Source organism: Aythya ferina (genome assembly GCF_964211825.1).
Source record: "Aythya ferina genome assembly, chromosome: 3".
Taxonomy (NCBI): domain Eukaryota; kingdom Metazoa; phylum Chordata; class Aves; order Anseriformes; family Anatidae; genus Aythya; species Aythya ferina.
The window spans coordinates 71,076,011-71,103,973 of NC_140298.1; the positions used below are offsets into that span (position 1 = coordinate 71,076,011).

General features: G+C 36.7%; 1 protein-coding gene across 2 annotated transcripts in view; it reads left to right on the plus strand.

Annotated features, from left to right (window-relative positions):
- The window catches only part of AFG1L (AFG1 like ATPase), a 62,686-nt gene that overhangs the window by 23,093 nt on the left and 11,630 nt on the right, over positions 1-27,963 (plus strand). Inside the window, exons 7-10 of one of the 2 annotated variants that reach the window (XM_084512602.1) lie at positions 2,162-2,220; positions 17,089-17,171; positions 20,351-20,421; positions 20,678-20,778. In XM_084512602.1, the coding sequence (XP_084368728.1) occupies positions 2,162-2,220; positions 17,089-17,171; positions 20,351-20,421; positions 20,678-20,778 (314 nt within the window). The remainder of the gene's footprint in view (positions 1-2,161; positions 2,221-17,088; positions 17,172-20,350; positions 20,422-20,677; positions 20,779-27,963) is intronic. The other variant, XM_084512603.1, reaches the window with a different exon arrangement.

Sequence of the window (27,963 nt, forward strand, 5' to 3'; positions counted from 1 at the left end):
TCATGTTCTTAAGGAAGAAAGGTTTTTCACTAACTCCTTTCTCATCTCTAACTCTACACGTTTCTGCCCCCTTTCCTTACCCTTCTGTGGTTTCTAATTTTCTATACTCTATCCAAACCAGTGGGAGGGAATTTGGGAACAGGGATGCTGAGGGTGCTTTTAACTGAGCAATAATTGCAATTTTCTGCACACGAGAACTTTTGTTGTAGTGTAGTCTTAGTAGTTAGCATAATACATGATTTTTATGTGACTTTTATGACACTATGGCACATAAACCTGTTGGTTTATTTCCCTTTTTTTGAGCAAACCAGATGAAATCAGAACTAAGATAGCTGGGTGAACTCAACAATGGTGCCTCATTCACTTGGGATCCAGCCATGTGTTTGTGGAACCACTGCTCTTTAGAGTTCACAAGTGATTCTTACAACTTGGTGTTGCATCCCACTTCTTAATTTGTCAATTTATGGCAATTACTGTTATGTGTCTGTGTGAAAGACATCACTTTTGCTAGCTACCCAACAGAGAACATCAAGAAAGGTGTCTCTAGAACTGAGCAACATTGCAATCCAGACATTGGTTGCTGCCTTTTATTTTTTTTCTTTTCCTTCCTCCTTTTCACTATTCCTATGTGCTTATGGTCTGTATCTGAAATACTTCCACAGAAAAGTGTTAGATTAATGCAGTGTATTTTACCAAGGTTTAAGATTGAATTCAGAGATTCTCCTCTTGTGGTTACAAAGGAGGAAAGTATCTTTTCCATTAGAGAGCAGATGCACTCAGCTGCTGACAATTTGTGATATGCTTAACCATGTTAAACTTCTCCCTCAGGGGAACGTGAGGGGCAAATACTGAGGTATAGTGTGTGAAGCATCCTGGCTTCTTTTCACCACCAAAATTACTGTTTTTACCTCATCCTAACAAAATAAACATAATTAAAACCATCCAAAACAAAATGAAAAAACTATAAAACCTCAGACTTATTAACTAGAAGAAGTAACAGAAGTCACTTTATTATAGTAATGGTACACGTTCACAAATTTCTCTGAGTAAATATGCAATTGATTGCTGTTTTAACAAATGTTTACCTGTTTTGGTTTGTAGAAATATGGAGAATATGTGGCTTCATACAGCTTGGCTCATAATTAGGGTACAGAATCACCTTTGTTAATAATTTTCCTAAATGCTTCTGTGTAGATACCATGTTGGTTTCTCATGCAACCTATCTTCTGTCCAGCAGTATCTGGTAGTAGAGCATGAAAGCTTTAGCCTTGTAGCCTTTGGGCATTACGGTGAGTACAGGTGTTAATAACCTGGTGTGGCCTTGGATTGGGATTTTGGTGGAAGGTGTTCCTGCCTCCATCAGGTGTGGTAGTAGCCAGGTGCCTGTATACTCTTGGTTATTCCTCCTGTCAGCAGTAGCTGCAATACTGCCTTTTTATAGGGCTTCCAAATTTATTCCAAATGGAATAAAGCAGCACATCGTACAATCTAAGTGGTAATATTTTCAATGAAGAAGTTTATGAATATGTTAGGCAGTTGGATAGTTTCTGGAGAAGAGAACTTTATATAAACTGTAGAGATAAATAAGACACAAAACGTCACTTTGCAGTTGGTTTTAATTAATTTAAATTTTCTCTGAGTGCAGATCTACATGCCTAACATACTATTCTTTTTTTTTTTTTTGGTACTCAGTTGTATTTTGAACAACTTTGTGTAAAGGTGTGTTTTTTTTTCCCTCCCTTAGATGGATCTCTTTGCTTTGAAAAAAGAGTGTACCTGGTAGAAATACTTAGTACCTAGGTACTTAGTTTTGGCCTTATAATTATACCAGTTTTCACCCAGCATTACAAATCCTTTTTATATCCTTCTTAAACAGGCATAGGCCTTATTTCTTTTGCTAAAATCAGTTGAGTATCATTAGAGATTTATCATCTTTCACTCTCTGCCTTTTCCAGACTTTCTCAGGATGTTTCTTCCTTTCTTCCTTAAGAATGCAATGACTTTTCATACAGCAAGAGAACAGAAATCCATTTCAACTCTTTTTCCACTTGTGTTCCTTATCTCTCTAGCAACACAGAATTTTATTTGCCAGACTAAAATACAAGGTGATATTGGTATTAAGACTAAGTAGCAAAACTGGTACTGATTTTCTTTCTTTCAGATCTCTATAAAAATGGTCTTCAGAGAGCTAATTTTGTGCCATTCATTGCTGTGCTGAAGGTAAGGAGAATCACTTGTTAAATGCTTTCTGATTTTGCTTTCTGATTTTGCCTTCTTACTAACAATAAACTCAATTTGTACAGGATTACTTTGATACCAGTTTCCAGATTAGTTGTGTATGCTTTAACTGCTTGGGGTGAAAATAATTGAAGGTGAGGCAAAAAAAGGAGCTCTTACTAGAATTGACACGTCTTGAAAGCTGGGCACTTAGTATGACAAAGGTAACTTCTTGACTAACGTAGCAGAATTTGTTTGGATAGGACTCTCTATCTGCTGTATATATTCCACATGACGTAGTGTTCCTGTAACAGTGATGCTGTGTTGTACTTGTGGACATCTCAAATTTATTATGCTGTAAAAAGTTGGTATTCCTCAGGTGTAAAGAAATCAGTTGTGTATGTACCCTTGAATCAGCTTGTTTCTGGGTCTGTGCTTTTTTTTGCCCTCATGTGGGTATTTGTGAGGCTTCATGCCATGGCCAACAAGTAGAAGTTCTGAAGCAAGCTCCCTGGAGACTGCAGGTTGTGGTGTGGCAGGTTTGAGTTGCTTTATTTAGATTGAAAAAATGGGGTATTCTTTTTAAACGTGAATAATATGATCAGGGTTTGTTTTGCTATTACAAAGAGCCGATGCTGAACTGATGCTTTAAGGTCTGGGGAAGTTGCAGATATTTTTAATTCCCAAAATGTGATTGTATTGTTATGTTACTGAAGGCTTGCAATAGCATTGCCAGCATAAACGCATGAATAAGGTGAACTATCTAAGAAGAAATATAAGGTAGAAGTTTAGGGCAGGTTTGGATTAGTGAGAAGAAATTTGGAAGTGCAGACCAGATGGATCAGTTGGATGCTTCTGCTAAGGTGGTCAGTAGTGAAGAAGGTAACAGTGCTTCAGACTTTCAGTGGGGCATGTTGGAATCGAGAGACTGCTTCATTGCCTAAGCATCTTTTAAAAATCCTACCTAATGTTGACATTTGAGCAATTACCAGGTTCCAAAGTTAATGTGCCATTGACAGTGGCAATGCTGTGTCTCAGAATGGCTGTGGGTAACGTCAGGGAGGTTACCACTGAAAGCGATTCCTATCCAGATGGCTTTAGAAAAGTAAGAAACATGAAAACAAATCAATAACTCTATACACTTCAGATCCATAACAGATCCTGATCACAGAACACTTTCAACGATAGTAATAGTTCTATATGCATTTGCTTTGTGAAATGTCGCATTATGCTCAGTCAGCATCTACAGCAAATCCTTCTTTTAGTTGTTGTTATCCAGTATCTTCTATGTATCTTTCCTTGTCGGATCTTAGTTTTCTTCCTTGATGAACGCAAAATTCATTTGTTTCACTGATGGTCAGACATGATGAATATCTATCATGCTTATTTGTAGCTTGCTTTTTTTTCCTCCTTGTGGCTAGCAGACGAAAAAAGTAAAATGCATCTTACACATACAGAATGCCTGTGTAAATTATTTATTATTTACATGCAATTTTTAGAAAGGACTTTGTGGATAGAATGCTGACAAAAGCCCTAAAGATTGGTGGGTGGGTTTAGAGTTGCAGTTGAGGATGGAGTAGTGTGAAAAGAAACAAGTGGCACAACTCTGGCTAGAGATGCACGAACATTACCATAATAATGAATGAAGAGAGAAATGAGGTTGCACTTAATATTCTATTCACAAGGACCTTTCTAAAATTCCCAATTACTTTTTGCTGTTGTTTTTTTCACCCCTACATCTTCGTGTGTTAACGCAGCTCTACATATATCTACCTTTAACATCAGTTCAGTAAATATTACCAAAATAACACTATTCTTTCCCAAAACATAATGCCTGAAAAACAGATCAGATGAGGCTTATCAATGACTGTTCCTCTGACCTTAGATGGAAAATAGAAGGGTAGGGGCAAGGTATAATAATAATAAGTACAAATCTACATTTTTATTTCAACACATCAGAAGTAGGCATTGAAAACAAACGAATGTATTTTAAAGTAAGATTTTAATAAATGACCTTTACATTACAGCTGCCTCAGCTGTTCAGAATCCCATGTGTGGCTTTAGGAAATGGAAAGATGATATTTTCTAGGGTTTTGCATGAGAATGTAACAAAAATACTATGGCTGCAAACGTTTGATTTGCCATCTTCTGTACTTTCACCCTATTCTAAACCATGTGTGTCTTGTGTTAGTGTCCTTACAATCTAACCTGTTTTGTCGCAATGGCTTTGACCACTTGGACTAACTTCTGTCTTAGCTTTCTCTGGATTCAGAACCTCCTGCAATGGTTTTGCTTGGTGTTTGGAGGTGGTATTTTTCGTTGCTCTTTGTTTGTTTCAGAAGTTCTCTTTTTATGATCATAAATCTTAAAATAAGGCTTTAGCACAAAAAGTGATTCAACGTAGGAGCTTTGAATTCCTTTAAATAGCCTTATGAAGACAGGATGACTGGAAGATATCAACAGTATGCTTCTGTGAAGAGCTACTTCACTTGAAATAGCACAGATTTCAGGCTGTTTCTATTCTTTGTAAATGGAGTGAATAGCTCCTAGATAACCTGATAAATTAAGCAAAAATCTTTCCTCATCTTTATATGATAGATAAACAGTTTCTGTCTTAGATCTAGAATTACCTATGCTAATCTTTGGTTGTTGTTGTTGTTTTTATTTTATTTAGATTACACAATTATGGTATCTGTGGTCGAGTTCCTGATTTTTTTGCAAAGACAATTATATATCAATTATAAACCAAGGTGGATAAAGCACAAAGGAGAAACAGTGGTCTAGGAAAAATGTAGTTATCCTGCAAAGTTTGCCTATGTTGCCTTTCTGGATGATGGACTACTGTGGACAAGTGATTGCTGAATGCCTATGGTGGGAGATGCAATTAATAAGTTGCTTAAGGCCAGGTAAAAGCTGCAGGTACTACAGCCTGTATCTGTAGTTGGACGGATGGTCCCTGTCCAATCTAAACTTCTCCTAGTGTTCTGATTTTTTTTAAGATTTTATGTAGCTAAAAATCTGATTTTTCAGGAATTCTTTCATCCTGTAACACAGTTGTAGGTTTCATAAATAGGGAAACACTCTCCGTTGACTGGTTTGTTGTTGTGGCTAAAATTTTAGGACAGAATATTCTTTATAGAAGGGCTTAGTTTCTGCAGCAGAAACGGAGTGCTTCTTCAGTCTGTGCAATTTTATAAAAATACAGCTTTTCAGAGATAAGTATTAGGAAGGAAAATCTTTTAATTCTGTAATTGCAATTAGATTCAGTCCCTTCTGATTGAGCTTTTAATCTCGCAGCATCGCTTACAGAGAATTTTGAAGTGCATGAAACTCCCAAGTGATTTTTTACAAAGGCAGTTCTTGACAAGAAAACCATACGTATTGGTCACAGTTCGCTCAAATGCTTAGAGCAGAAATGCTCCCCAAGTTAATAGTCCAAATCAATATGAAAATATGAAAACTTTATCAACATTTTTAAGCTAGTGTGCAAATAAAACTATACATCTCCAGCAATTTGGTGTAAGATCTGAAGTCATTCTCTTCCCCAAAAAAAAAAAAAAAAAAGAGAAAGCACACTTTATTTTACTGGTTTAGAAGTAATTTGTCAACAGTTGAATTTTTGCAGACAATTAATGAAGATATCTACATTAAATTTTTTTTTTTTTACATTATTTAATTAAAATATTTGCACTAATCCTTCACTATTCTGGAATCCTAATTTGGTGGCTAGATCAGTGTTTAATTCTTCAGGCAAACAGGAAGGAAAGCTTCTCAAATTGGTGAAGCTTCTCAAATTTTGGTGTGTATAAACTCAAACTTAAACTAGTGTTTTTGATGCTTCCAAATATTTCTTGTAGCCATGAAGTTTTAAATGTCAAGCCAAGTCAAAATACCAAATAATTAACTTCTTTTTTTTTTTGTTAGATTTTTTTTCCTGCAATAGACATGAAATATCTGAAAGTCCTACCTCAAAATCAGGAGGTTTTAGGGATTTATTAGCCTGCATATATCTTCAAAAGGTACAGATTTATGATAAAAATATAAAAAAAAAAATCCATCTTTGGTTACCTGTATATTGCTTTAACTAAAGATAAAGAATCAATCAACGAGAAGTCTTGTTTTCAGTAGGACATGAAGTTACTGTAAGCTTCCTATAATGAACCTTTTTTTTTTTTCTGCTGCTGCTAGGGACCAAAACATTATTTCTTTTTTAAACTTTGGTTAAAGTGACTCTTAACAATAAGCACTGCAAACACCTTTTGAACAGAAAGCAGTGTATGTACATGCTGCGCTCTGTTTGCTGTTTTTCTCAAATATTGTTAACAATTCTATATTGACATTACTACCCACTCTGGCCAGTTCTAAATAAAATATACAGATTCTTCCAAAGCAATAAATGGAAGGATTTAAAAGTATTTTAAATTTCCAGGAACTATAGGTGAAAATATTTAAAATGTTTTGAACTGTCCCTAAGGAAACTTGCAGGAGTTGGTTTTGTACAAAGGCATTTGGTAGGTATAAAATTTCTTTGATTGTGCATTCGGCTTTTGTCCAACCACCTGTGTTAGAAATACAGGGATTTGTTGATTGGCGGATCTGCCTATTTCCCAAAAAAAAAAAAAGTCATCTCATTGATGAAATTGATTTGTCAGTTTGCTCCATTCTAATGGTGTGATAGCCCAGCAGCTTTCAGTATGTTGAATAGTTAAAACCTGCTTTTGAGGTCAGTGTCAGCCACTCTGACCCCTGTGAACTGTCACCTGAGTCAGAATTGCTGGGATTAATCCTTTGATATTGTGATGGCTTCGCCTATCAATTGACTTTTTCATTACTGAAGATGTTAGGCCTTTTGTTTCCCTTCTTAGTATGTAACCAAGCAAACTCCTAAGTAGAAGGAGCATTTGTTCTTGTTCTCTCTCTCTCTCTTTGCAAGTAATAGAAGCATTCATCTTTTGTGAAGTGTACCTAATTAAACATATAAAAATAGAAAATATAGCATGATTGCAAGTATTTTCGTGCCGAACATCACTGTCATTTATGGGTAATTTGTGTGACAAATTTGTAAGACTTAACTAACAAAATGTTGTATTTTGAAAGCAAGGTGTCGGAGTAGAAGTTATCAGCCTGTTCTGCATCCAGCCTTCAGAGTTTGTCTGTTTTAAATGTAAACATGAGTGTTGCTTGAATTATCGGTGTAAAGCACTTCACTGCTACAGTATTTTTATAACGAGCCTATTGCTTTAGTGTGCTCTGCAAATATTGAGCTGTTCAGTTTGTTTACTTTCTATGACTGCCTTAAACACACGTGTGCACACATAATCTCTAGACAGTTTATTTAGATGCTGACCAAAACTTGATCAAAGGATAAAATATTTCCTATTGTAGCTCGGTGCGAGGCTCCCTGCCTCCTCACTTCCTTTAATTGTTGTTGTTTCCCAAGCTCTTGCTTGGCTGGTTTGCTCTTTGATTAAAATCAGTAAACCAAAGCATATCGTAGATATGGAATAGTTGATTCCTGCTGTATCAGGGTAAATTAGCCTAATTACACGTGGCAGTTTTATTTGCTTGTGATGTAATGTGAAATGAGGTCCTGCCTCCCCCCCCCCCCCCAAAAAAAAAAAAAAAAAAAAAGCCCGAGCCAATTAATAAAGCTTTTAAGCTCTTTGTCACAGGCCACCGTGGAGGTCTGCAGAGAAGAACTTTAATCCAATAAACATTTCATTTAGATCATGAAAAGAAAGCATGAGGAGAAGCTCCTACAAGAGGGTGTTACCAGCAATCCTAGCCATGAAGAGATGTGAGGAATTTGCCAAATTAACCAAGCGGCCTTCATATTTAACACATAAATGTGTCAAAACTAATAATAGAATAATTTAATTTGAGTTGAACCTTTATATTGTTAAAATTCTAAGAAGCCACAACTGTTTTCTTCAAAGACTTCGCTGTTGAGCTGGATGGACAGGGCAAGAGGAGGTTGTGAGAAACCCAGATAGCAAATAACACTGGCCGAAGCTGGTGGAAAAAAAAAAAAAAGGAATAGATAATTAGGTGTAATTAGCGTGTTTGAATTGTTGTCTCCCTGCCCTTGGCTTGAATAAATTTCGGAGAAAAAAAACCCTAGTGGCGAAAATGCTTTGATGTAAGAAGAGTCATTGTGGTTTGGCAGCATAAAGGCAGTGTTTTATACTTCTCGCATAATGGTCGTGATACAGAAAGAGTGAATGGACTCTACACCCCCCAGTCTGCTTTACAGCAAGGACTTTTGGATTCCCTTGAAACAAAATGCATCAGAAGTTTTCAGTTGTTGGTAATGAGGTAGTAGACCTCATCGGAGCTAAGCGTAAGCCATCTTTAGCCTTTGTTTAGCTCTTTAATCGCATTTTTTTCTTATTCTGAGAAATCGAGTTTCGTAAATCAATACTAGTCTTTTTTTTTTTTTCTTCTTCCCTGCCTGCCAACAGTTCTGGCAGGAGCAAAGGCTAATACTGGGAAAAGAAATACAAATCAAACGTTAAAAAGAAAAACAGCAGCAAAAAAAAAGAAATCTTAGACAAATAACTTCAGGGTAAAATTTCAATGAAGTACACACACTGAGGTGAATTTGACCCTTAGCTTATGAAACATAACGTTATAAACTCAGAGGGAACTTTTGGCTTTGTGTTTTTCTCAGAACAGCAAGGCTTGTTTATTAGCAGATTGAAAGTTACAGTCATTTTGGTTCTTTAGCAAAACAGAATTTATTTTTTTAACAGTAATTTCTTTATCCTTACTCTGCAAGGACTTTTTTTTTTTTTTCTAAGCAATGCGAAATGGAGAGTGTAATACTTACTGCATGCAAGTTTACTTTTTGCCATTCTTCTGTTCCCTGACTAGAAAAAGGAGAGACTACTTGTCTCCTACTCAGCACTGCCACATCTGTACCTCCTGAATTCTTGTACTTTTGTCTGAATATCTGAAATACTATTCACCCAACAATGCGTTTTAAGAGTCTCTGTCTGTATTCATGCAGCATTATTTTACAAGTTAATTGTCTATTTTTCTTCCTCTTAGGGGGTAGCTGATTTATAGATAGATGTTAAAATAAGTTATTGAAAAGCCGTACAATGGATCTTATGTTCCTTGCGGTAGCAAGAATCGGGAGGTTTCTTAGTTGGTGAAGTTTTGAGGGCTGTAATGTAAACTCGTGCAACTTTCACTGAATAAACTTCATCTCAATGCTACCTCTGCCAAACTCTTGGTTTAAGGTTTGATGTGTTCCTGTCACAAGCGTAAGACGTTTTACAAATTTTATTTGTCAGTATTTGACTTCCTAGAGCTTTGTGCCGTGTCCATTTAAAAATAGTTCAAAGGAAATGTTTGTGTTCTGGAGTTAACCTAAGCACGATTAGTTGCACTGACACTATACACTACACTTGGGTGGCATTTTGAAATTGTTCCTCAATTTTTTTTGCAGTGTTTAAACTTGGAACAAGCATGATGTGCCTAAGGCTATTGTAGCAATTTCCCGTGTTTTGTTATTGCAGGTAATGAAGAATATGGGAAAGAGACTTTAAAAAAAAAAAATAAAAAAAAAAATTAACCCCTTAAAGCACTGCACTATTTTTACAGAACAAGTAGGCTTTTGTACTTGAAGTTGATTTGATCTGTGAAAGGCAACACCTGAATATCATGCAAGACTAAGTAATTATGCCTGATTGTAGGTGGTTTTTTTTTTTCCAGGTATAGGTCACAGGAAATTCAGTTAGGGTAGAGAATGTACAAAGCTAAGAAATATGCAGATTTTCTGTTGTAAGATTGTGTAAAAATTATTTACAGTTAATACTTGCATAAAGGTTAGAAAGGTTGATGAAGTGATATTTAGTTTTGCTTTACTATTCACTGCGTGTCAGAATGTAATTATGACTGATTCATGAAACTGTCTTAGCAATGAACCATCTTTATTAAAATGCTGATCAAGACAAGAGCTGACAGTAATAAAGAATAGAACATTTTAGTCTTGTTGCTTTTGAATGATTGCTAATTACCCCAGAGGTCATGTATAGTGCTTATGAGGATTCATTGACATTTTCTTTGAAGTCTACTGTTTCAACAACATGTGAACAGGAAGACAAAAACTGTATGCATACCCAACAGTGCTCCAACCAAGTTTTTATCCCTCTCAAAATACCTGACGATTCTCTTTCTCCTTCTCCCAAGTCTATCTCACTCCCATGAGCCTGTATAGGCGAAAGTTAGACGTCTTACAAAACAGATTTATTTTTAACAAGACCAATTTTAAGCAAGCGTTGAAGGTCCTTCATCTGTACCGTGCTTGATTGTAACTACTGGCTGGTTTTCTTGAGGAGCTGAGCCCGAGCAAGGAAACACTGCACGCGTTTCTTGTGCTTCTCTCAGCAGGCTGTGGAGGGAAGGCAGGCTCCATCTGGCCTCCAGCCCATCTCCTGAGGCCCAGTCAGACCAGTTTCATCTTCTGAAACGTGCTGGTGATCGCCACTTGCTGATAACTTTGAGGCTAGGCCAAGGTTAAAGCCTACAGTGCATCCTGTAGGCCCAAAACCATATATTTCATGACACGCTGCGTTTTGGCTGGAGAGGATTCTTCTTCCACCACAGTTACGAATCATTTGAGAAAATGCTCGTTGTAATGCTCTGGAGAAACCTTTTTCTTGAAATCACTTAAGAAAGAATTTTAAGAACAAACAAATAAAATTCTAGTGGATGATTTGGCACGAGGTAAAGTCAATTAACAGAAAAAATAGGTAATTGTCGTGAGCTTTGTTGACCTGAGAAGCTCTTCCTCTGTTGCTGGCTGGGACTCTCATGGTGTCCACATGTTGTATGATGTGAGATTTTTCTCTTTCTGGATGGATGGATGTATATGAGAAGAGTGATTGCCAATTAACAATTGCATTATTTTCGGGTTTGATGGAGGGAAGGAATATTAGTGATTCTCCATATTATTAATGGAGACCAAATCAGGAAGACAGGTAGGGGTTGGTTGCTGTTTTGTTTTGGTTTGTTTTTTTTTCTGGATATAAGCTAATATAAAGAATTAGATGCTGATGATACCTCTGAAAAGGGATGATACCTGCGTGGAAGGTATAATTTGTTCTATTCAGAAAGAGTGGTTAGAAGTTGCACTTCTCACTTAGCCGTAACGGAAGACCTCAGGAAAGGCTGAGGATGTTTGGCAGGTGTGGAAATAGCTGGGTGAGTAATGCTCATCCCAGGATGAATCACTCTTAAGCCTCTGTCACCCTACAGCCTCTGGGGGGGTCCTCAGGTAGGGTTTGTGTGATCCTGTAGGTCAGCAGGACAATGCGTATGCTTTTGTATGTTTTTTGTGCCATTAAAACTCAAAGCAGGGAATGACGATTGCATTGACTTACAGTGATCTTAAATAAAATTGAGAGATTTCATAGTCATAGGGTGGTTGGGGTTGGAAGGGACCTTAAACCCTATCCAATTCCAACCCCTCACCATGGGCAGGGACACCTCCCACCAGACCAGGTTGTTCAAAGCCCCATCCAGCCTGGCCTTGAGCACCTCCAGGGTTGGGGCAGCCACAGCTCCTCTGAGTGACCTGTGCCAGTGCATATTTTCTCACCTGCATTATCAAGGGTTTTGAGCTGATCACAATATTTCAGTTGACAGGCACACCTTGCATTTAGTACAGCATCCTTCATGGACCCTAAGGCCATTTGCTGGCATTTCAGATTTTTATTTTTGTGATACATGGGGAAACAAACATGATAAATTGCAGGTTATCCATCTAACTTTGACTGTCTTTTGAAGTTTTCAGAAAAATTTGTTCCTGTACTTAAGAATCTGCCTTGTCATTTATTTTATGTTCTGGAGTAGTTTAACTATTTTAATAGTTACTACTCAGGAATGCAGCAACAGAGTCATTAGAGGTGCTCATAGGAAGAAAAACGTATTCACATCAGTCTATGTTTAATAACTTCATACACAAAGTCTAATTTTATCTATTGCATCTGAAGACAGTCATTTGAGGTGTTCTGTCTCAAGTTGAGCCTCGAGGCTTTGTCTTTTTTCCGTCTGGAATAAAAAGTTTTTCTGCCACTTCAGTAGAAATGAGTGCACGATCATGTTGTATTTTTAACTTACTAATTGCGTTTTCAATTTTGTAATTGTATTTGTTCTTTGTATACATAAATACATAAATGACTTCAAAATAAGTTGTATGACTAATTAATTTTATGCATTTGAATTGAATAGGGTAAGTCAGACTTGAAATATCTCAGTGGAATAGAAAATCTGTTGGAAACTGAAAATGGTTCTACAGGAAGAGACTAGATGAGCTGTAGCTTTGATTTTAAGTGTTTATTTCAAAAGAAAAGTAGAAATTTAGCCCAAGTAAATGAAATTTGTAATTTTAAATCTCAGCCTTAAAAAAAAGTAAACCAATAATTACAATTGTGGCTTTGACAATTAAGTACTAACAATCTGAGGATGCTGGTTAGTTCTTTGGCTGTTGATTAGGATTCCGTGGTGGTGATTAATGAGTGTGAGGATGCAATCACATCTGTAGGGTTTAATCAGTTCAGTGCTGGAGAAGTTAGTCTGAAGACGGAGGGAGAAACCAGAACTTCTGTATGTAATGCTATCAGGGTTTTTTCCATGCTACAGGAAAACTAAGGGTACAAAGTAGAGAAGCCTACTTTTTTTTTAATAAGAATTTTTAGGATTTGTGAATGGTAGTATTGTGTTTTTTTTTTTTCCCTAATTCCATAATAGAGGAGTATAGTGTTGTTGGCACCTACAAAGGGGAGAGAAAATGCATCATGGTACTCACGTGTCCTGTATGACAGTCAGTAGTTCATTCGTGTAGCTGTGAGCAGGATTTGTTTCTCCGTGCTGTGCAACCACGAATCTATGCTTTCATTTTTGCAATTCTGATATTTAAAGTTTTTAGCTTTGAAGAATATGATGTTTTTAGCATGTTTTATTTTCCTGTCTAAAGCATTGACAAATATAAATGTTTTGCCGTGTGTGCTCTGGTGAAACAGATAAGTGAATGTGTACAAGTACAGAAACAAAGAACCTGGGTGGCTAGCATTGCCTACAAAGGAAACCCCAAAAGGGAAAACTTTCAGATCTCTGCTCTGTGCATAGCTTCTTTGTGACCTTTTTGACTCTGGCTTTGAGTGAAGGCTCACCAAGTGCTGATCCCCCCCTTTAGAACAACCTTTACCATTTAACATTTACCATAACATTCTCAACCTGGATGAGAAACGCTGCTGCTCCTGCCTGGTGGCATGGGCAATCCTCCCCTAACAGCCCTGTAGCCCACTGGTGCTGTTACCACACCATTTCTGCGGCGCACAAGCTGAGTATATATACTCAGTATGTATATTTACATAATACAGTGCCTAACACCATAATTGTGAGCTTTGAAATGTTTCACTAAAAATAATTAATTGCAAGCAGCGGTAGATACTTATTTGCATGAACTTATAGAAGGGCTAGGAAGTTCTTGTGTTTTTCTGTCTATGTAGAACATGGATTGGTAGACAGTGGTTGGAGTACACTGATGAGCAGAGCAGCAGTCTGCATGGGGGAGAAAAAACTGGCTTGGAGGTCCAAGTCAGTGGTTTTGGGGACTGAATCTTTAGCATATTTTTTTTACTCATTACCAAGTAAAATATAAAGCAAGATTTGAAAGAGAATGCTAGTTTGAAAAATGGAAGACAAAATTGTGTTTGAAAGACAGGACAAAATTACAACAACCACCACCACCCCAAATACATATATATTTATTTAAGACCATACAAAGAGTAAGACAGTAAAATGCTCAACACTTTCCATCTTTCAAAAGTTCCAGTTACCAGCCCCCTACATCTATGTTTATACCAGGTGTTACAGGAAACTGTTGTATATTAGAATTGTGTTTTTTTTACCTTGTTTTGTTAAATTGACCTAGGCCTCCTAAGAAAGCAAACCATCAATAGGACTGTAATAACTATATTTTCTGTCTCTCTGAACTAAATGCTGCTGTTGCTTTTCTGGATGAAAGGTATATACATAGCCCAGAATATCTAAGAAATATTTTCCAGATAAACTATGTAATGTTACATCACATTAGAATTAATTGTATGCCTACAATAACATGCTAGAAGGTTTAGAGGAAGAAGTAATACGTTTCATTTAGGCAACTGCTTGTAGCTTAAAATACAGCCCAAAATCATAATAAGCTTTTAAGCATACAGGCTCTTAACTAGCGTCACTAATGATAGTGATTTTTCCTGAATATTGATAATACTAATTATTTTGAATAATGAGAAAAGGGAAGAAAGACAGAAGAAATGCATCTACTTCACAGCTATATCAATAGCATTGATGTCTGCAGTTCTTACCTCCAGAGCTCATTCACTGTGATGTTACATCACGAGTGATAAAAGACTGTGACTGCGTTTGAGGAGCCTTAAGCTTGGAAGCAGAAGGCAAGTAGACTGAAATATAGTGTAGCACTGAGTGCTTATAAGTGTTTCAGCAAGCCTTAGTGGCCTGTGCAGCTTTTCCCAATGTTGCTCTGTATTCGAGCGTGCAGGATGTCTGCCTGACACAGCAGTCATTAGCAGCTGAGCTGCAAGCACCACTGTAAATATCAGCACAAGAAATTTATACCAGCTGTAAAAAGGTGCACTTTGTTCTTCAGGCATACTAAATCACACAACGCTCTTAAGGATGTGTTCTGTATTCACTCTTCACTCTGTGTGCAGCACAGCACCCTGAAGGAGTGGTACGGTGTGAAAACCTGCCTTGAAGGCCAACGAGACGAGGCTAAATTCATACAAAAAATACTGTCTGTTGTTTCCAGGAAGAAAAAAGGTATTAAACAGCATTGCTAAATTAAACAACATTGCTAAATATCAGAGTATCTAAAGTTATTCTAAATAACCACCCACGTACTACATTCTGTAGTAGTATTTAATTCCTGCTAATATGAAAAAAATAGTACTTTAGTTAATGTAATACTTTGGAAAAACGAAGTGTTAGACAGCAAGATGCCCAGCATCACTGCCTGGCAAGGAAAAGCTAAGTGTGCCAGCTTTGCTGTGAAATTTCAACAATCTTGTTTCTAACCTTGACTGCCAGACTGATGCTGAAGCAAAACACAAACATCTTCCCTTCCTTGTGCGTGTTATAACATGCCTCTGGAACTTTTTTTTTTTCTGCTTTTACTCTTTTCCTTTGTAAGCTCTCACCAAAAGAAACGGAATAGATTGTAATAATATTGTAGCACCGGTGCTATTGTGTTTGCACTAGCCTTAGCCCAACAAAATGATTTGATTAGCATGGCTCTTTCACTTACCAGAATTAAAATATATGGATTTTCCTGGGTTTCTGTGCTTTCAGGATGATTTTTTCAACATCGTTGTCTAGCTGTGTATCTCTGCAGATCTGTTGAAGGTTTAAAATAAGTACAGAATCCTCAGCAATTGCCAAAGGCAAAAAATTAGTGCAGTGAATCATCACAGTTACTCCTGCAGATATTTGTAATCAATAAGTCCTACGCAATACAATTATTTAAAAGGGACATTGTTACTGAAATCACTGATACTTCTTCTAAAGTGTAAGGATGTCTCTGCAATGTAGTTGCTGTAAATGAGATTTGACATTTCCAATTTTGATATTTGAAAAGCCTCAAGGAGGTTTTAAAAAATTTGACACAGAATATGAAATCTCTAATGAGAATATTAAAAATAGACGGGCAGTTCACAGTGCAGTGAAGATGCAGAATAATTTAGTGAATTCTAGCAATCGACTCTAATAATTCACAGACCTTGAACTCAAAGAACTCTGATGTTGAATTACCTACAAAAAAGAAATTGGATTGCTTTAATTAAATTGGTGATAGAGGTGTACCTTCTGAAATATTTAAACTTTTCCTCCCTTTCCTTTACATCTTCTTTTGCTTGTGGTTGTATAACAGCCAGCAGTTGTGTATGTTGGCAGTAGTAATAACAGAGAAGCAGAGAGATTCCTTTTGCTAGAGGGTGTAAAATATTGATAACTCTGGGGTTAGTGAGAATTTCGTTCTCAACTTCAAGGCCTTGAATTAAAACACAACAAAACAAAACCAAAAAAATCCTACCACCCTTTAGTTTAGCACAGCTGGTTTCTGTTTTTGTTTTGTTTTAGACAGAAGCAATTGTTGTGAGGATTCAGGGACATCTATATCATAAACTTACAGGTCTTGTTGTTTTAATTTTTAAAAAGTTCTTTTCTGAATCAATGCAAACATTACAAAAGCAGAACAAAACCTTTTTGGTAGCTTTACTTATTCCCCTTTCTACTTCAGTCGATTTTGTAGCAAGATTTGGCGTGGTTCACATCTTTTGATGTTTGACTCATAAATTTTGTATTTTTAGTGGAAGGAAAAGATTATAACTAATTTTAGCTGAAAAAGTTGTGGTTTGTCATCTCTGTTGCTAGAATTTGGATCTTAAATGTTTATTGCTCCTATTTTTCTAAATTTATGTTCTTTAATGCCAAAATAATTATTTCTAATTCCTGCCCCCCACCAAAGTACTACCCAGAGAGAACGAGTAAATCCCACTCTCATTTCATTCACTGTTCCTCAAATCTATTCATTTTCTAGCTGATGGACTTTTGAAAATTGTCACTTGTTTTTTGCTTTGATTGTGTGAATAATTTTCAGCTTCTTTCTTTACTTCAATAAATGTAAAGGAGTCTTCAATTTTGTGGACTTGAATCTGTTTTGTAGGTGATATTCACGCTGATAGCTTATCACAGCAGTGTGCCTTCTCTCTAATGCAGAAGATAATAAATACAGCTTTGGCTTGAGGAAAGCTTTTTTTTTTTTTTTTTTTTTTGTCTTTGTAGAAATACTGCAGCACAGTCCAGCTTGATTCTGGAATAGACTACAGGAAACGAGTGCTTCCTGCTGCTGGAAAACTTTACTACCTGTAAGTTGATCTATGATACGGTATTTGCCCTCTTTTTCCTTATTAGCCAATAATTTCCCAGTCAATGGGAAACGAAAAATGTGTGGTAGAATTAGCAGGGTGTGACTCTTCCTTTCTTTGCCTTCTGGTCCATTTTGTTCAGCAAACCGCCTTCCATTATGCCTTGATATTAACTTCATTAAACTACGTTTTCAGTATCCACACTAGCATCATTCATAATGTGTGACTGAATAAAAACTAATTAGATTTTTTGGGGAGGTGTGGTGTTTGGAGAACTGAAGTGACAGATGGTTAGAAAGTAATGAATATCCTCTTGTAAGAGATTGCACAATTCTCTTATAATAGAAGAACATCCTTATTGTATTTAAGTAATTAAGTATTTATAGAAATCCAATGACAAGGATTCATTTAATGTTGGGTGTTTCCAGTGCTATGGATTAAAAAAAAAACCACACCACCTATTTTGACATTGTTTCTGTTTATCATGACTAAAATTCTTTAGCACTTTATTCTGTATTTGCAAATGTATTTAAGGAATACATTCAGAGTTGTGCTTATGGTTGCAACATCTATCAGCTTAATAGGAGCATCTTCTCTTTTTTAATAAGTTCTTTGAAACCTTTGCATTGCATGCGTTTTTTCTGTCTCATACTTGCTCTTAAGCTACAGTATTATTTAAGCAGTAACAACCTGAGCAAGGCAGAAAATAGCTTAAAATGAGGTTTATAACCATGGTATCCTTCAATCCAATGTACAATATTGGTTTAAAATCATGCTCACATTAAGAAAGGGGCAGTATTTTCATCTGTGTCATGGATATTTGGAATGAAGTATGCCCCTATCACTTTACAATAAAACTGGAAGTTGTGCTTTTTCATCTGGAAGAAGCAGTACTGCTTAATAGAATTGCAACAGGTCTTTAACTTCTGTCACATCTTCGAAATACGGTTTGTAGCCACTGTTATCTCAGAGTTGGTCACCATGGCTCTTCCTCCGATGTCTACTTGGCTGTCCTTGCTTCAGGCTCTGCGTAGCGTGCTTGCTGCGCTTTGTGGCCTTCAGTTTGATAGTTCTGGAGAGCCCTTACCATATATTTCTTGCTTCACTCTTCATACTCTAAAGAAATGGAAGACTGCATATGTGGATTTTAGCAGGTAACAGGCGAAATGTGGCACCTACAGCATCGTATCACAGGAGAAGGGATGTGTGAATAAGCCCCAGGAGCAGTATGCGCCCTGAGTATTTATTTCATAGTGTTCTGCTGTAAAACTCGGGACAGAATTATTACCAGTCTCTGACATTCACTCGATACGTATTCTGTCGTTAGATAGTTGTTGACTACCTCTAGAACTCATTATGTAATTCATTAGGAAGCAGTGAAAAAATAAGATGAATCCTGTAGCTGCCAATAGAAATAAGATGCTTACTTTATTGTCCATCCTTTCTCTGAGGGAATTGCATTCCTTCTTCTATTCAGACTTGTTCACTGAAGCTCTCAGCTGTACAGAGCTGGCTTAGTGAGTGTTGTTTTTGATTTACTAGCTACTAGATAATATTTTGTTTCAGATTTTTTTAATATTTATTTCACAGTACCTCCCCTAAAAGAAAATGATCTTGTTCAATATCTGTATGTTTCGCTACTGATGGTTACAGTAATCATCATCATTTTTTTAAATCCTCATGTTGCTTCACAATCTGTGTAGCCTTTTCTTCATGTAAAATAAGGGTTGCATCTAAGGATTGCTTAAAGCTGTTTCATACTCATCCGAAAGCAATCAGTGTAACGTAATTACGAGATTCCTGATCAAAGCAACTTCCTTGATCTTGGGCTCAGGTGTGTATTTTCAAAACAAACTTTCTTGGCAATTAGGTGCAAATATCTACCTCGACATCATGCTTGGGTGTTTCTTCTTGCAGCCTTTCCATCAAACTTTTTGATAGATACATGTGTACACAGGTGCATGCTCTCTGACGCACATGCACTCTTTTTTCCTCCTTTATGGCTTTTCTTCTGGGCTTGTCTGTGCCTTTTCATTTTATTTTTTAACTTTTAGAGGAAAGCAGCACTGAAATATCAATGTTAAGAGAGACATACATATTTTGGAAGATATTTTATTTAATGCAACCTCTGTCTGCTCTCATTAAATCTTGAGTTAAAAAGTAGTTATTTCAGTTCTACTGTTAAAATTTTTAAGGTGATTAAGGCCTAATGAAGAGGAAGGTAATTATGTAAGGTGTTGATCATCACTTGTCAGTTAGAGGAGGCCTAGAGCTGTGTGAAGCAACATAACTTGGTTGCATCCATGATCCACAAAGGTAGACTTTTCAAACCAAATTGGGTTGTATAAACTTCATTGAAGCATTACCTGATGTCTGAGTTCTAGTTTATTGTGTAGCTTAGCTTTAATTTGCTGTTCTCAACTTCTGAACTCAGCTAGAAATATCCATCTTCTCAAAGAATGAAAGACACAGAGAGATCAGCCCTGTAAGCCGTTGTGACAAAAAAACACTCTGGACTGATTTATAATTCTTATGGTACCATAAGTTGAATATAAACTTTTTCTGTGAGTACGTACATTTTATACCTGATATCTTACATTTTCCCAGTCCGTGGTTGAGTTTTTCCTAAATAGTATTTTGTGGGCTAGGGGGAAAAATAAAACTGATACAATTACTGATGCTGGCATTTTGAATCTGTTTAATTTTAGAAGCTGTTTACAATTTGATTAATACAATCAGTTGACTTTTTTTTCTTTCTTTAGAAAGCCGCTCCAATATTTAATTCAAAAGTCCCCTCAGAAATTTCAAAGGATACTTCTTTAGGTGCTTGACTGCCTTGCCTTGTCTATTTGCTCTTATTTTGCATGCAAGATAGAGCCAGAAGCCTTTTTTCTCATTGTGTACACATAGTGTTAATGGATCTGCTCTGCCTGTATTGCCTCATTACTGGAAACGGCTCAAAACACAGAAGTCTTTCAGTGTATGCAAATAAGGCAGAATCATCTACCTGAGAGTTAATATTCTCTACTTTTAAGTGTATTCTAAATCTAATGTTTGTATTTAGAGCATAACATCCTGTTCTCTTTTTTATGGGCAAAAAGCTAAGCAGGCTCAGGCAGCTGTTTGATGTTGGCTTCAAGTGTTATTAATTTCATATTCTATTATTCTTTTCACTGTAGCACAAGTGAAGCTGATGTGGAGGCTGTCATGGATAAGTTGTTTGATGAGCTGGCTCAGAAACAAAATGATTGTACGTAAGTTAATTTCTCTTGAAAGAGAATACATTTAGAACACAATGCCCAATCTCCACTGACCAATTAATAAGTTCCATTGCTGTATATGGGTTGATGCCACACTCAAGTGGCAGTCATTGTATCAGCATTTTGTCTAATTTATGTGTTGAATCATGTGCTATTATTCATCAAGCTATGCATTTCCTATCTGTAAGAGATGAATTTTATAGTAATTATCCAGAGAAGATTGAGTCTTTGTTCATGTTCCCATAGTAACTAGACCAAGGATTCTAAAAGTGCAAGGCAGAGAGCTGAGGCTGAATAAAGCATGTGGAACCATTGCAGACTTCACATTTGAGGAGCTGTGTGACAGAGTGAGTACCCAGTCAAATCTAGATCAGTTAACGCGCAGACTTTTCACAGTTTTAAAAAAAAAAACAAAAAACAAACTTGCTATTTTTCCAAATCTTACTGGATTAAAGGGGCTTTTTTAACTTGCAGAAATATTTTGAATTTAAAAGGGAAAAAAACCACACACACTAAAAAGAACAGTAATAATTTCCTTTTTAATGATACAGTAAATTCACTCTCAATTATATCTCAAATTGTGTTCAAAAATCTCAGTAGAGTATATGCCCGGGCTTGCATTCTTGGGATAGTAGTCACAACATATTCATATGTAAAAAGCATTCAGATACTGCTTTTAAAATTTGGGATGCAAGTAGATGGCACTTGAGCAAAGGAGTAGTAATCCTGACACCGCTAGAGTAACGCTGTGCTGCTGTTCTTCTCTGTTGCATACCTTAGTTTTGACTAACTGTATCGGGGCTGGTTAGTCCCAGACTTCCTCTAAAATTTGCCAGATTTCTCTAAATACTGCCAAATTCTGTTAGACTCCCCTGGGAGTCTTACTGCAATGACCTTTCTACTGACATCTGAAGTTACTGTTATGTGATCACAACTCTAAGCTGGGCTGATAGCAGCATTTGTTCAGGATGTTGACCAGTCCTTTGATTATAACCTTGTTTTCGCATCCTTGTAGCTACTAAGGTGATAAGCAGTGGGATTTCTGTCCAAGTAATTATGTTTCAGACTGTAGGTTTTGGGCTTGGCAGCTTTTCAGTGTTGAGCAAAACCAGTCAGCCATTTGTGAGAATGGAGGTGTGCCATGGGTGGAACAGCATGCTTTTCACTAGAAGTTTTGAGACTTCTTTGTTATGCCTCTTAAAAAATCAGAAAAAGGTGGTGTGCATAATTAAATAATCACTTGTATAATTATTTAACCCAATATATGCCTCCTGTACCTCAGTGGGTTGATACGTTGCTTCTAAGGAGATGTGCCCTGGTAGCTGATGTGGCAGCAGCCAATACTTTGGATCTGAAAGTTGATGATGAATTTATCACCAGGGTTTCAGAATAAGTTGGTCTAATGGAGCTAAATTGCTTGGTTTTCTCCTAGAACAAGACAATCCTTACGAAACACTAAAATTATTTGGCAGTATTGTTATTATGTTGATCACCAAGGGTTTGAAATTCATGTTCTCTACGTTCCAGAAGCCTTCTGCAGATGTATTATGACAGTCTCTAATGAAATTAGAGAATTTATTGGATTTTATTCTTAAAACTAATAACACAGGGCAAACTATAAATGGTTTGCTTTAACAGCTTCTTCAGTCCTTGGGACTATGCCTTTTGTTCTTTGCCTACACATCTACTCATTTATCCTGTTAATTGTTATGCACAATTATTTGTTTTGCCATAGTATTTCTCTTGGGATCACTGATACGCCTTCAAATACTATGTTGGTATATTGGTAAGGTGGTATCTCTGTGCTTACTTCATGCATAGAGAGCTGAAGGCACAAACTTCAGAATCATTTGTTAAATTTGAGTGAGTGGCTTCAGTTTCCTCTTCTTTTTTTTTTTTTTTTTAATGAGCGTAAACTTTTACGGTATTTTATAGCAACAATAAGGAATTCCTGTTGGCTTAAGCTGCATTTGAAAGCTTATCCTGTCAGTGAATCAAGCCCTTGAGATTAAGAATCTGGAAAATTTTAAGAACTGGTAAAAAGCTCGTGAGAAATTTTAGTTTGTGTTTCCTCCCTGTTGCTGTTTGCTCTTCCTGCTGCCTTTAAACTCCTTATTAAAAGGCAAAAGAAAAAATGAGTTGTCAAACCATGAAGCCGTGTTCCTTTTTCATGAAATCTTCTTTGGTGGAAAAATTGATGCGTGCACTATCTTTGACGATCAGAATGGAAGTCATTCCCAGGGATGCCACAAGAAAAGGAAAAATAGGTAGGATGCAGGAGATGATCACCGATGATTCATTGCCAAAAAAGCCCTCAAAATCAGGAGACATTCACCATGACAAGACATGTAAATACACTTGTATGTATTCAAGTAGGTGGGTAATAGATGACCCACCTTTTGTTTTTTGGAGTGATTATGCTGAAAATTGAGGAGCCATAGCTATAAGGTCTTTGATACTGCTTGTGGTTCCAAGTAGTGCATGGGCTGGTAGCATCATGAGCAAAGCTATTAAGGAAAAAGAAATTGAGGTTGACAAAGACAGGATGAAAAGATCAGAAAAAAAAATAAATAAAATGGAGGGGCAAAAATGAAGGGGCTCTAACTGTTGGCTTCAGCTAGAGGGAATCTGCAGGCTCGTTTGTGAAGGGCGAGGGGATGGAGTCCCATGGGAAGGCAGATCCTGTGACTGGACACGGTATTTTGCACCGGGGAAAGTGCTTAACTGGCAGCCCAAGCGAAGTGTCTTAGGTCGATAAATGCAATTTAAAGTTGGTGCATTAAGACCCAATTAAACATTTGACAAGAGAATTGAAAACAAGATTTGCAGTTGGTTTCATATCAGTGATAAGACCAACTGATAAGCAAGATGAACATCAAGTTCTCGTTAATGGAGAAAGATGACATTTAATTGCTATTAGTGAAACCTCTTGGTGCAATTCATAAAATGGGAATGCGAAATCAGTGCTTACAGCTTGCTTAAGGATAGACTGGCTGAAAGAAGTGGAGGGCAGCACGCAATGTTAAAGACACTGGTACCTACCCTAAAGTTAATTAATACAAGGTTCTTGAATACATATCAGTGTGCTAATTAACAAACTTAAGAGGGTAGTACTGACAGGAGCCTGATGTCAACAGAACGAGGTGCGTTACTTCTTGAGCACTTTGCTATAAAAAGCCTTTAAAGAAAAAAAAAATATATATGGTTGGACGGGAAGCTTGTGCTGTAGATGAAATGCAGAAAATGGTGAAACGTAATTAGCCTGGAAATTGCAAATGATAATTTTCTAGCATAAAATGTACTGCAGCCAGTACAAGGTCATTTTGGTTTGAGCAGCTTGACGGTAGCTTGTAGTGATGAATGTACCTAGAAATTTGTGTTGCCTACGGCCAATCTCCATAATTTTCTCACATTCAGTGCAACCAAAAGATACTTCCAAACGGTAAAATTTCATATTTGACCATTCAGGAAAAGTAATTCTGAAAAGCAAAAGGAATGTGTGACCAGAACCAAGTGGAAAATGTAAAAACAAACAAACCCAGACGGAGAAAGGCAATAAAAGTATGTCCCGTGTCGCTGTCAAAACAAAATCCAGTAACACAGGACGAAATGGCAAGTAGTTAAGAAGTGCAGGAAAATTGAAGAGAAACTAAAGGTCATGGACAAATATCATTGCTGCTCAGCTATGAGGCTTGTTGAATAAAATGGGAGTTTTGGTATGGTTTATATTATCTGAACATTACTAGTTTATTCTCAGTGGAGGTGGCTGAACTTTTAATAATGATGTGGAAAAGGGAAATGGTTTTTCAAGAAATACTTGCTTCTAGAGGAGGCTGAGTGAAGTACTCTTTTCACTAGGGATAATAAATAACTTTCAATCTGTTAGTAATTAGAGAACATGTTAAAAATAGTCTGAAAATATATTTCAAACCATCGGAGGCCTGGAAAACTAGGCTGAGAACTCCGCTAGCTTTTTTATTTTAAGGCAGTGTTGGAGTGCAAGAGAAATGCCACAGCCCTAAAGAGTGCTGCTATGTGCCAATATTACAAAAAAAAAAAAAAAAAAAAAGGGGTGGGGGCATAAACCACATGCAGGACCTGTATAACTGCAGGCAATCAGTGGGATTTTAGTCTAGAAACAGTACTGGGAAAGCTGGTTCTGGATTTATAGAGTAGATGACTAAAGAAAGGAAATTAAATGAAATCAGTCTCCCTGATTTTGCAGGAAAGGTTGACTTTTGTACATACTGTTCCTACTAAGAAATTGGCACGCAGTGTTGGAAAGGATGTGTTAAATGGATTGAGAAGTTAGTTTAATATATAAAAACAGCAAGTACTGAGGGATTGTTGCTGAATGTAGCATTCCTAACGAGCACGTTTTTATATCAAGCCCAGTACGTGTGCTTTTTTTGTTTTTTCCCCAGAGGTTTTGAACGTAACAAATGCTAACACAGATTTGCTGTAAATTCCAAGCATGGTGTGCATGTGTGTACAGGAGAAGCAATGAAATCAGGCATACCATGTGCAACAACTTATTTCTCCGCAGAATTGAGGGAGGATAGGTTTTCTTTTGGCTTTTAAAAAAAAAAATAAAAAAATCTAAGCAAACACAGTGTTTTATATATAGGAGCTGGGAACACAAGTCATACCTACAAGAGCAGGAGACTGCATCCTAGGCATAGTGACTTGGACTCTCTAGGCATAGGGACTCTCTAAAATTCAGAGCAGTGGAGGATCTCACGATCTCTTCTGGTCAGAAACCAGAGGCATGAGGGAGTTGGGGTCCCCATTGCCTGTTGGTTGTTGTCACTGCCCCTGTGCATGCAGAACCAAGTACAGCAGCTTGCAGCAGAACGTGCCGAATCCATCCCAAGGGGATTGTCTGCGCTCAGCCCACTCGTGCTTTTGGGAGACGGATAATATTTAGTCTACTATCAGTCTAGGTAATGATTTTTCTGAGGCTTGTAACTTCCTTGGGTTTGAGTGATGCTTCACAGGACGTGTGTGAGGCATTTCCCTGATACCAAAGCAACCTCTCTTCCAAATTTGATATTCTTGGTCAACACCATGGAAGCACTACAACTTTTCACCCAGTAAAGTTTAACTTCAGAGCAAATAAGCAGCCTTGCTGTTAGAAATACAGTGACTGACACTTTCACGAGTAAATATTCATTCACATATCCAGATGCATATTCTATATGAAGCCATTTAGGATGGAAAAGTTCTAAGATTAAAAACTAGTTTCATAATGGAAATTTAATTTGCATGTTTCTCATGGTAAACATATGCAAGTTTTTTTTTGTGTGAAAATGTTTACATTGTCACCATCTCAGAACAGCTCAAAATATATAACTGGACTTAGTTAATGCACTTAATTTTAGTTAAACTTATTTTTTCCTCTGATACAATGTTTTGGGAATTATGAACTAAATATATAATAGGAGGATGAGTGACTGTAATGAAGGGAATCAGTTGTTTAGGGAAGTTAGTTTAGAGTATGCTGGGTTGTTGTAATAATGGAGGACTCAGAAAACTCCAGGTAACATCTTTCAAAATTGACATATACCAATGCTCACGGGGTTCCTGGTCAGTCACGTCATGGTGGCTATCAACACCGTTGCCAAAACTTCGTGAATCGATTCCTTTGGCCCCCCCATACATAATCCTTAGTGGTTCTGGAAAGAAGATACAATTTGAGTTTTGCAAGCCAGCGTGAAAGGATGGGTAGGATGGATGGTTTTGAGTTGGAGAAACAATATATGAAACAATACATCACACAGATGACTCTGTTTTTATGTCATTGTGACAATATGTCTTATGATCTGGCCCTGGATAACTCCATTACAGTGGGGTCCATAGCGATAAACATCCAGACCCAAGAGCTCCGTTTACATTTGTTTGTGTAGCATTAAGGAGATGCATTACAAATTAGAAGATTACTTATTTAGACAGTAATTTGGTAACATGACATGTCATCTAAACAGTCTAGAAAACTGTTGAAAATTCAGTGATGTTCCTTTGAAATGAAATCAATTATGTTTTAAAGGGAAGTATTAAAATATATTTTTCACTATCGTATCTCATGATTTCATGAAATGTCATCCAGTATGTAAAAGATGAAAATAGCGAGTCAGCAATTGATAACTTGATGGTATATGAAACATTTTGTAGCTTAAAGCAGAGTTTTCAGAATAGCTGCCTTTGTAATTAGTACCTGAAAACTTTGGGACGCAGAGTTGGTGCCATTCTAGGATTATAATATTTCTTTTCTTGTTTCGTATGTTAGCATAAATCTTGTCCTTGTCAACAATATGAGGAGATATTTGTCTAAAACAATGCATAAGATATTGGTAACTAACAGTTGCCCATTAATCTTCATAAAAGTAAAATACAGAAAATAAATTGTGTGCAATGCTGGTGTGGCATGCAGTTGACTCAATAGAGAACATTTTGTTACATCGTTTGCATCAATTTTTAAATAGGCTTTCCAGTTGAGGATAATCCCACGTTTTATCTAATTCGGTTAACATCAAAACCATGCACTTAATTTTTTTATTTTACTGTATTATGTGAATATGTGGGGAACTAAAAAATGCTGGATAAGAGAATATTGATATATTTCAGACGCTTTAAAAAAAAAAAAAAGTAAAAAGCAGCTTCTCAGGTCTATGATGTGCCCAGGATTTATGTGGCAGTGTGACATGATTTGTGGCATTTGTGGTGGCATGAAAGTAGTTATGTACTCATTAGCATGGATTCCTGTAAGTGTGCTTCTCCTGTTTGATCTTCTAGAACTGTTCTTATTTATCAAAAGCATTTGTTATCATATCTTCTTTTCAAAGGCTCCAGAAAATGAACAAATTCATCCAAAGGAGGCTGGGAAAGGCACCAAGCAGAATACAGACATACAGTTCCGGAATTTAAATGCTAACACGAGCTTCTCGCCACTCTTTGTGGCCTTCCTTTGCATGAATTTCTCCATTTGTATCATGAGGTGTGCATTTGCTGGTGTAGCCAGAGTGCTGTAAAACACAATCACCTAATTTTTAGAAAGTGCTGTGCGTTATTGAATCAGTGTGTGAATAAATTTTGCTGCAGTGGTGGATTCTAAGGAGCTGGTTCTTGACAAGGAAATGTAGTTTATAATTGTCACTGACAAATCCTAGTAGGCTTTGAATGAATCAAGTCTGGTAACTTGAATTCAACTAAGTCTATAATTTATTTTTTCCTTATCCCTTTCTCAGCAGTTGCTTTTATGTACAAAATTTAGGTGAAAATACTTTTTTATTTTTTAAAGAGCTATATATAAACTAAATTTTAAAATCTTAATATCATAAACGACCAAGTAGTGCAAATAAAGTCATTCTACTCCATCAGAGTAAAGTTTTGTTTCTGTGCTTACACGTTAAGGTAACCATTCCTCTTTCTTCACTTTAAATAAAAGTTTCATTTAAAAATTAGTAATTGTGACAGTTTTTCTTGATTCTTGATCTGTTATAAATAATTTAGGCAACAGCGTACCTTATATGTAA